Source organism: Austrofundulus limnaeus, unplaced genomic scaffold (genome assembly GCF_001266775.1).
Source record: "Austrofundulus limnaeus strain Quisiro unplaced genomic scaffold, Austrofundulus_limnaeus-1.0 Scaffold231, whole genome shotgun sequence".
NCBI lineage: Eukaryota > Metazoa > Chordata > Actinopteri > Cyprinodontiformes > Rivulidae > Austrofundulus > Austrofundulus limnaeus.
This window is the reverse complement of record NW_013952633.1, coordinates 835,066-846,036: the sequence shown is the minus strand read 5'-3', so window position 1 is coordinate 846,036 and position 10,971 is coordinate 835,066. Positions and strand designations below refer to the sequence as shown.

The 10,971-nt window shown below is 37.6% G+C and overlaps 1 protein-coding gene across 1 annotated transcript in view; it reads right to left on the bottom strand.

Annotated features, from left to right (window-relative positions):
• The window catches only part of pdlim4 (PDZ and LIM domain 4), a gene marked incomplete at its 3' end in the record, with an annotated part of 37,923 nt that continues 26,952 nt past the window's right edge, over positions 1-10,971 (bottom strand). Inside the window, 4 exon segments of the mRNA XM_014019808.1 lie at positions 1-599; positions 2,276-2,426; positions 8,285-8,442; positions 10,522-10,859. Of these exon segments, the coding sequence (XP_013875262.1) occupies positions 395-599; positions 2,276-2,426; positions 8,285-8,442; positions 10,522-10,859 (852 nt within the window).

The window sequence follows — 10,971 nt, the reverse complement described above, 5'->3', positions numbered from 1 at the left end:
GTATATATACTGAATATATTCTGTAAATGAGTGCTGTTTTCTGACTACAATCTTAGCTGTGTCTGGTTTTTGCTTGAATACAGTTCAATGTAAACACAACAGGTGAAAAAAATAAAAGGATTTTCAGATTAATAGCTTTTTCGAGATTCATCAGCCCCAAGACTCAGTCTGTCAACATCTTTTTGTCTTCCAAATATACATAACATTTATCAGATCTGTCGGCATGGAAGAACTGATCAATGATCAAACCGCTCTCCCCAGAATGCAAAACTGATCCAACATCAGCCGTCCTGCTTGACAGAGCCTAATCARTGTAGGCTAGTATACTCAGTAGCCCCATCCTATAATTGGTTAGATTTCTCATGTATGTTGCAAAAGTGTCAGTCTGTTCATCTTAAACCAACTCCACCTTGGAGTTGGGGTAAACAGCCACGACGTCRTAGCCCTCAGGGGGTTGGACGCGAGCCTTGGCGTGGGTCTCACAGTACAGATTTTCCTCGATGAAGAAGTAACCCCTCTGCTTTAGGTTGATGCCGCAGTCGTCGCACACGAAGCAGTCAGGATGGTAGAGTTTGTCTCTGGCCTTTACAATGGTGCCACTRAACAAAAAGTCAAGGGAGACAGAAATGATTGGCAATAAAAATCACAAGAAGAGAGTTATTCTAATAAGAACAATATACGCAAAAGTACATTTTTTTTTCTCATATACCCAAATTACAGCTTACTTCAGTCCAATTTGTTTTAGCGATATGCAAACTGGCTGATGCATATTTAGCATACTAAGTCATTGCATTTCAAATGTGATTGTAGAATAAAACTAGTTATTACACAAAAAAATAAAAAATAAAAAAACAAACGTTGGCTTTTAGTGACTGAAAACTAAAAAACAAGGAAAAAAAATCTTCTTGTCGAGTTTAAAGATTTGGGAGTGCAGCTCATGTAAGACTTTTGCCACACAAGAAGAACAACTGAGAATGTTTTCTAAGATTACCTAATTGTGAGCCACAGTTCTTTATAATTATGTATTTGAGCTCACAATAAACCTATTTTCAATCTGAATTCCCCATTAAAGTCTYTTTGTGCTATAATTTCACCCATTTCATTCCTGCCTAGGGCATTATTGGGGTGGGTTGACTGAAAACTGTTGTAAAATAATAAACAACTTTGAAAGCCGACAGAGTTTTTGAAAGCAGGTTTCAGGGAGGTGACTTCAGTGCAGAACAGCGACATAATGTTGAAAAACTTTAAAAGGTGAGAGTTAATGATGAATTAGGTTGAATGACTCATGGTTGTTTATCCAGCTTTCTATTATCAATGCAAATCCATCATATCACTCTTTACAGCTGCTAATAACCCTGCAGGTTTTTGAATATGAATATCAGGGAAGTTTTTTTATTGAAAACCTTAAGAGTGGTTTTAAGATCATTACTGTCACACCTGGAATATGAACGGCACATATTTAATCCCTTGGCTTGCTCGCTGCTGATGACTAAGTTTAGACGCTCTGCACTTTTGCTTACCGAATAAAAACAGCTGTAGGAGCTTTAAACATTCATTTAGTTTTACTTTCAGGATTTAGAATCCGGGGTAGTGACCATTTACTCCTAATCCTGCTTCTTTCTTAACCTCTTTTCCAATCCAGTCACATAACTTCTGGACACAATGCTCCACACATGCTCAAAAGGCTGTAAAATGCTCAGAAGTGACAACAGGCTAACTGTGGCCTGCAAGTCCCCACAAGGATCTCTTGTGAGCAAGAAATGCAAGCACATGACATCACTGCTTACCTGCAACTGCTTTTATAGAGGAGGGATTACCGGTGCTTATGGTTACTTTGGCAAGAACGTTTAAGCACTTCTGTGTAACTGAGCAGTTATTTGGAAAAGGGTGTGGAGGATGGCTTTGATTAATCATTAAAACAAATGCATGGAGAACTGAAGGCTTGTTGGTGCAGGTTGTTGGGTGTTCAMCTCTTTGATTTTGATCACAGCAGAACGTTTGACTTTGCACAGCACAGGTCTAAAGTTTTATGACCACAGACGACACAACCAAATAAGTCAGAAAATACCAATTCCAGGTGTGGTTTAAGTGTTTATAAAGCAACTCATTCAGCGCTGTATCATATTTACAAAAATATGCTTAGTTTTACTTGTGGTTTGTATTATTTAATAGTGGAAAAAGGTCACAAATCAGTTAAGGAGTATGATTACAACATTTGCTCCTAATATGACTTTTAAATTTTTTTTGTTGAATAATAAAAAGCTGGTATACTTACACAATGCCATTACAGCAGCGCGTGCACTGGGATAGCTTCTGTAGACCAGACATTGGGCTGGGAATTGGGTTGGTAATGGGGCTCCCCAACTTTGGTATCGGAGATCTGATTGGAGACTTTAACTGTCTCAGTCTCTCTGTTGGTGACATACCTAGGAGTAACAATACAAACATAAACTAAAGATAGGAACCAGAAAAAAGACATAAATGTGACAAACACAAATGTGTTTGAGGGAAATTCATTGAGTTTTATGTTGTGAGARCTTAAAGGAGACAAATCATGCTTTTAAATCCTTCTTTTACACATTTAAATCATTCAGTTGGGGTCTATATAAAGTGGAACTGCAATGCTTTGGTCTGAATTCCTCTTTATTTTAATGCCACAAGCCCCTCTTTCACCTCTTTTCTGAGGTGCTTCTCAAAGCAGTTCGTTTTGAATCCAAAACGAGGCTCACCCCCTCCTCCAGTTTTCAGACAGGTCTATTACAGTTTGATAGAGAAACGTTTTATTTAACAAGGGAAAACTTGTCTATCCAGGTTTACATGTTAGAGTCTGACCCAGAACCAAAGGAGAATGAAGACCACCAAACTGTAGTTCCATTTGGCAGTTCCATCGCTAAAACTGTGACGTACTAGTTCAGAAAACATCAAAGAAAATAGAGAAAACTGAACTGTTTCAAAAATATGACCCAAACAGAACATAAAAATATCTTTGCAGCACCAAGATAGACTAAATTCAAAATTTCTGCACTCCAAGTACAAAACAAAATACTTTTAATGGCTAAAAAAGTGAATTTTGCACGAGATGTTCCCTTTAACAGTGGCTGCCGTGTCTGTTCTAACCTTATTCTGAGTTTCCTTTCTGATGGAGATTAACTGTTTCATTTGTCCTTTTGGTTTAGGTTAGACACTAACAGTTATTATCTAAACCAGATGTGAGCAAGAAAGCAAATTCTTTACTACAAAAAAACATGCATGTGACATTTCACACTTGTAAAATGTTGCATGCATGTAACATTTCACACTTGTAAAATGTTACATGCATGTAACATTTCACACTTGTAAAATGTTACATGCATGTNACATTTCACACTTGTAAAATGTTACATGCACGCAACATTTTAAAAGTGTGAAAAACTTTAAATCCCAAACCAAGATCTATGTGTGCTCTGAGAAATAAAACACAACAAAAAAAATACAGTTTTCATTCGTAATTTTTATTTTGGTCTCATTAAGGCAGAAAATCACATAGGGAAGGTTCATTGTTTTGAGGTTAAACAGACTCTTTCAGCTGTCAGTGGTGTAATGTAAACCTGGGCAGAGTTAAACAATTAAATCCTATCGTTCTTTTTATGACAAGGTCAGGCCACAGTGAGCAGTTTTTTTACACCTTGGCAAGTCAAAACATGAGGGCAGCATGGTACCCTGAGCTCTTTTTCTCAACTGAATTAAAAGTAAGTGTTGAAATCTAGAACCATACTCAGTGTCTCTTACTTTCCTCTGGCCCTTACACAGTATAGTTTCACAAAATTTCCCTTCTCTGCCTTTATCCTATGCGTCGTCCTCCACGTGACTCCGCTGTGTCGCCAGACCTTTCCTGTATGATCCATTTAAGGAACACATTTTGTTGTGGCATTTCCTGGTAGGAATCCATCAGTCAAGCTGGCAACACACCAAATCACACACGAAAAACATCCGATGGAACACAATCCAAGATTTCACCATCACACCACTCTGCTACAAATCACCTGATAAATTTGTCCGACACATACTAAGATGTGATGACATTTACGGCTGGTTGGAGGCAGCTTCTTTGGATTTTAGGTAACTGAATAAAAATGTTGTTAATGTTCCTTTAATAAATGACACATATGTGACAGGAGCTGATGAACATGGAAATAACTACGAGTCCCAACTTTCCCAAAGATGCCTTGTTTTATCAGGAGCTGTCAGCTTAAACTGCTGAGTATTTAGTTATGCCTGCTTAGAGTGTATGAAAGTGACAAGCTTTACGCTGGATGTCTGAACCACTTCAGTGATTCTAAGCGCAGCATGGCAGATCAGAGGAGCACATGCTTAGACTGCAGCCTGACCTCCCTTCACTGATGATGTGCCAACAGAGGATATTCAGGCCAACAGGCCAGCTTTGACTAGCACTAACCACAGTTTAATTACCCTGCATCTGGAGTCTGAGTCAAAGCACCTTATATTGCTCAGAGAAAAGTCATCATGTGACTGCTCCACAATGTGTTTGAGAGATGAATTTAGGTCTTATTTGTGGGAATAATGTGTTTATCATCTACTTCGGTATGTAAAACAAAAAAATCTACTTCACATATGACTTTTCTAGTGTTATTTTCCTTTATCTTTTTTGATTAATAATCTTTTGTAAATTCTCTCCTGTGCAAAAGCACGTTAAGTCGCTTCATCAGCCACTTATGTTTTATTCACAATGCTGTCAAACTGTGTTAGAGCCTGTGGAATTCTGGGTAAATTGACACTCTTGTTTACTTTAACTTTAAAATCCCCTAAAAGTCAACATGGCCCCTGCAGGAGTTTTTCGCCTTCAAACGAGGASCAGCTAAAGTGATTTAAAAGCCTGACAATGGAGGACGCATTCAAAAGAATGATGGTTCAACTTAAAGCTGAGTGTCAAATGTCAGCTCGCCYTTTTCTCTCATTATGAGGCCGTTAAAGAACAGCAACAGAGGTGTGTGCAACATCTGTAGCTAGATTACACATTCTCACACAGATTAAATGACAYAAACACTAACAAAGAGACACACAGCTTTTAAAAAGGGGCCCAAAGTAAAGATGAGGTGTCTCCATGTTCCACTGAGGGCTTTAGGTGTCAATCAGACTCGCAAACTGAAAAACAACTGATAGCAGAGAAGAGAGGCTGCTTTTCATCTAAGTCCATGAGTGGCTCTCTTCCCTCAGTTGCTTTCATTCATCGTTAGTATCTGTCTTCATCTTCTCTTATTTTGAAATTCTTTTAAATGGTGTTAGAAGTGATAAATTAGGGAAACTGTGATTAATCTCTGTCCCAGAGTTCAGTATGGAGTAGTTTGCATAGTTAAGGTTACGTGTTAAAGAAGWCACATCTCACAAAATGCACATTTTTAGCTGGTAAATTTATTTYGTTGTGTACTTGGAGTCTCTAGGAGTACAGAAAATCTGAATTTAGTTTCTCTCTGTGCAGCTCAGAAATTGTTATATACTGTTTGGGTCATATTTTTCAACCCGTTCWGTTTTCTCTTTTTTTCTATGAAGTTTTCTGAACTAYTACATCACAGTATTTGCAACAAAACTTCTAAATAAGGTCTGAACTTACCAAGTGCAATTTCATTGTCCTCATTTTTRTCTGGCTTTCGGTCAGACTGGCTGGATGGACAAGCCTTCTGGTGTTGACATCTTTTAATTACTTTGTAAATAAATTGTTTCTGTGTTGGTATTTAGTCGTAAACCCMTCTATCAAACTAGAATGGACCGTCTGGAAGCTGAAGTGTGGYGGGGGGTGAAAAACACCTTGTTTGAATTTAAAGAGGCAGCCTCAAAATGAGTTATTCTGAGACACACCTCAGAAAAGGGGTGAGAGATGGGCTTGTGGAGTTACGGTAAGGAGGAATTTAGACCAAATCATTGCAGATCCACAATGTATAGACCCATACTGAATGATTTAAATGTGAAAAMGAACAATTTAAAAGCATGTTATGTCTCTTTATGTCTCTTTTAAACCTGTTGGTCACAATCAGATGCTCTGTTGCAAGGACTGTTTTCTAGTCTACAACACAGTTCGGTGCCCTCTTATGCCCCTTTTCCACTAGTCCCACTTAGTGTAGTGTCGGAACGGTTGGTTTTTCACTTGATGTTCCAGTCCGGTTCCAATGGGTGTGTTTTGGGCGGTTGGTGGAGGTGGTTTTTAGGTATTATGAATAAAAATTAATGAGCAAAATGACAGATGGAAACACATTTGATGAATAACTTTTGAAATTTTAAACACTGGCAAAAATTTAGCCAATCAGTGAAGAACAGTGTTTTGACATTCCATTTTCATGTCAGTTGGGGCCGGTTGGAACCACAATGAAGTAGGTACTAAAAAAGTGCCGGTTCCATGAATCTGGCCTAAAGCAAATGGCTTGGAACCGTTCCGAACCGTACCGACACTGCACTAAGTGGCACTAGTGGAAAAGGGGCATTATACACTTACTTGTTTTATTTATTTTTAACTGAATAAGATAAAAATGACTAATGTCATAATGTTGATTATGCTAAATAAATTTAGTAGCATGCATTCCCTGGAGCTTGAATTGAAAATAAATACTACTGAATGCTTTATTGTAGCAGCACTGGCATCCAAAATCTACTTCAGTCAACTAATAGGATAAACTGTGGATGATGGGTTCTCTATTTGACATAAAGGTCAGGAAAAAAATATACGTACATGTATTTGTTTTTGTTTTTACCACTACAAAAGCAAAAATGGGGACTTTAACCAAGTTAAATAGTCATTTACAATTGGTAGTACTATATTAGCTAACTAGTGGCAAATGTTCCTGAGCAGTCCCCAAATGTTTGTCCTGCATCAGTGGCTAACATGAGAGCTGAAAGGAAGGTTTTAGTTCCAGGGATTAGTTTTTTTCCTGCTGCAGTCAGCATCACATGAGCTCCCCTCAAATGTTGGAATGCCAAGTTGTCAGACAGAAAAGCCATATTTCTCAGTTTATTGTCTTTTGTGAAGTAGCTTTTGCAGTAAATTTGCAGTAAACTTCCCTCCCTTGCAAATTCATCCATAAACGAGCAGTTTAAAAGGACTTTGTTTCTCCCCCCTCTTCCTGTATTCTCTATGTTTCTTTGTTTTAATCTCTCCCTTCCTTTCACTGTGTCTTCTAACTTCATTGTATGTGTTTTTCTATAAAAGGAAAACTATGCAGCTAAGATGGAGGAGCTGCTAACAGATGGAGAGAAACTGCCTGAGCACGAGTCTCATCTWCAGATCAGTGTATTCATTTCAAATGTCCAGTTTTCACACCAAGAATTGAAGCGATTTAAGCAGACTGAATCACATATTTATTTTATACCTGCTGTTTACTTAGAACACTGAATTATTAGTTTTATGTAACTTTCCTTTTAGTTGAGTAATATTTAATTAAGCCAATCGAAAAAAATCTAGCTCCCTTAGTGAGATAATAAATTAAAAAGGGGTATTAYGCAAAATCAATATTTTTGAGCTTATATCATATTATAATGTCATACCCCCATCCAAAMCATACTCAGAGTGTTGYTTTGACTCATTYATGCATGTTTGAGAAATCCTTGAATCTCTTGAAGAGGATGGTCAGGGTTGTCTGCAAAGGTCCTGCTTTTATGTAAATGCTTTTTGCACTGGTTCCAAAGTCATCCCCAGAACAGAACCAGCCATCTTTAACAGGTTTTTTAGCTCTTTTAAATCCTTTTTATGTAATTTTAGGTAATACTTTTTTAGGTAATTTCAACACATTTAAATAGACTATGATGTAAAGTCAAATTTATTTTTGATATATACAGCATTTTCGTAACTGAAGGTACCATAGTTACTTGATTGTGGTACAGAGTTGAACTATATGCCTAGAAACTGTAATACCACCCCTTTAATCTAAACACATTCTGGGTATGTTTTATCTTACTGTCATTTCTAGGATAAATATCTACRTMTGTTGTGTTTRTTTGCCAATGCTATGTTAAACAGTTGAGTTGTTGTGCTTAACATGCAACTAGATAAAGACACAATTTAAATATACTTTTTGTTTGTACTGATCCTGACCACCATGTTGCACTATTTTCTGCACCACCTAATCAAAAAAGGGCAATATTTAGTCTGAAGCAAGATRTTTGTGGACTTGTCAGCTTTCCTTTTATAATACTGTATTTTCAGAAAAAGGAATACAACACATATTTTAGTACAATGTGCTTTAAGTAAAAGTTAGAATGCAACTGCCTCACTATCAAACCTAAACCCATAAACTCATACCTCCATCCTCAGCTTCCAGAATCTCTTGAAGGTATTTGAAGGAGCCAGACTGTTTGGGTTCAGAGGCTGGTACTTCATAGTCCTGCAGCATCTTGTAGACGTCTGACTGTGGGTCGAAACCATTACGGCCCACGGGGGACTGTGGGGGAGCCTCGGGGCTGTGAAGCAGAAAGGAAGTTGTTGTCAGTTGTATGTTTTTGCAAGGAACCTGACTTATGATGGCAGGAGGAAGGGTAACAAATGCATTTTTATTTAGTTATCTCTGGGGAGAAATAAAAAAAAAGAAATATTGCTAATATATTTATTTATAAATTGGTGTAATGTAGTCACAGCCTCTCTGTGCAACAACTGGATTCATTTTTCTTTCTGTCTGTCTTTTGGGTGTTCTGGGTTCTTCCCACAATCCAGAAACATGTTAGGTTAATTAGAGGTTCTAAAATGAACGTAGGTTTGAGTGAGTGGGTTTGCCCTGTGATAAACTGCATATCTGTTCTGAGTGACCCTCATTTCTCTCTATGGCAGCCTAGATGGAAGCCAGTTCTAGTGAGACCTGGAACACAAGAAAGTCTGGGTAGGATTTGGACAAATGATAATAGTAGAATGTTACTCTAAAACGTGTTTCCATATTCTTTGTTTTGTTGTGTTTTTCCAAAATTTTACGTGTTTTTGCTTTTGTTGTCTAATCTGAAAAATTGTTTTTTTTAAAACATTGTTTGCCATCTTGCATTTATGTGCTGTTTGATTTTTTTTCTATTTTTGTTTGTTGTTCGATTTTTTCAATACGTTAGTTGTTAGTTTTTTTATTTTATTTTGTTATGACAGCAGATCTATTACCTGTCATTCTTGAAGCACTCTTGGAAAACTAGGACGCGTGCAAAACCGTAAAATTAACAAATATATTTTATCTGAAAACATATCAGCAAGCAAAAACACCTAAATGAACAGATTTAAAAGAAAGAGGGCATCAAAAAATAAATAAATAAAACAAAGCTGCATGCACACTTCCATGTGTGCCTCTGCATGCTCATTATTCCACCAGATTACTCCTAAATCTCTACAGATAAACTATCTCTCTGGACAGTTTTAAACCTACAAACTTTGGGGCCGCTGACAGATGAGTACAAATCCAGACACACTTAACAGCATGTTTGTCTCCAGGCTCCTCTTTAGATGCATGAGTGTGTTTAGAAGAGAAGAGTTTCAGTAAAGTGAAACAAAGAGAAAAGCAAGCAGTGAGTGGGCAGGAAAAAGTGAGTGGCATCAGGTTRTGGATATTTAGGAATGTGTTTAACTCTTTGGCGATGTGGTAAAGATTAGTCTGATCACAGGGAACTCTGGGAGACAGAAGACAAGTTTATTGTCTGCTGGAGAGGATGAAAAACCACAAATGGTTTTTCCACGTTGTCATTGCAGGTGTGTTAAAAGGTATCTTAAGTGTGTGTGTATGGTGTGTGTTAGGGTCTTCACATACTTGCTAAGTGTAAAATACTGCTGCTCAGCTACTGAAAAAAATCCTTCCTTAAGAGTTTTTAACAAGGGAAAGTTTGATGGATTTTAGAACCCGTCACCTGAGACTTTCTACTATTTCCTTGTGTGTTTTTCTCACAGCCGTGGTGTGCGTCGRGGCTGATCTGGGAAATTTCATCAAGAGATATTTCCAAAGCTGATAAGCCCTACCTTAAAAGCTACAGTTTAGATAAGGTTCATGGTTCTCTGTTTTTACAGGATCACACAGAAACTAAAACATGSCTCTTTTTTGTTCTTTGATCTGTAWTTTATGAGATGAAGARAAAAAAACGCTCACGATTATGATGAACACTCTGCAGAAAGTACAAACAAGTAWAACTAAAAACAGGAGCAAATTTAGTTTTGAAATAATTATTGATTTATTCTAATTTGTGCACTTTGAATGAAGTTCATTAATTGTTTGATAATAAAAAAAATCTGAAAACAATAATACTAACATTAGGTTCAAAATAATCCACTTGTGCTATCAATCTTAGTAGTTGTTAAACACAGGTTCTGTTCACCTGAAACTCATCAGACTGAAGAAGTCTCTTGGAGGAGAGACTAAACGTTTCACTAAAGAAGAACCATCCAGAGGACCTACTTATTTTTTTCTTTTTGATTTTTTTCTACCTGGATTACTGAGAYGCATCAGGACATTGGTTCTGTTGAATTTTGTTTAGGATAAAACATACAAAAAAATATAAATAAAAATCACAAATGTGTCTCACCTGTGTGTGGCACTCAGGCTGAGACCCCCCATCTTGTTTGGAAGGGCTCTGTCTCCATTGCTGCCATTGTGAGAGTAAAGCCCTGATGGGTTGTTGTACTGAGCGTTCCCGGTTCCATTCCCATATCCATAGCTGTAGCCGTTGTTGGGTCTGGAGTGTCCGTTATTCAGGTGAGTAGGCTGAGGGGGCTGAGGGTACAGGGGGGACTGAAGGTGCTGAGGGGAATGACTGTGATGAGGGGGTTGAGGGTACTGGGGGGGCTGAGGGGACTGCGGTTCAGAAGTATACGAAGGTTTCCGACCATAACTGCCAAAACCACTGGTGATGGGACGGAAATTCTACAAACAGAAAGAAAATAAAAAAGAAAGGATGTTTTAAACATGTTTATATACATATCTATCTATCTATCTATCTATCTATCTATCTATCTATCTATCTATCTATCTATCT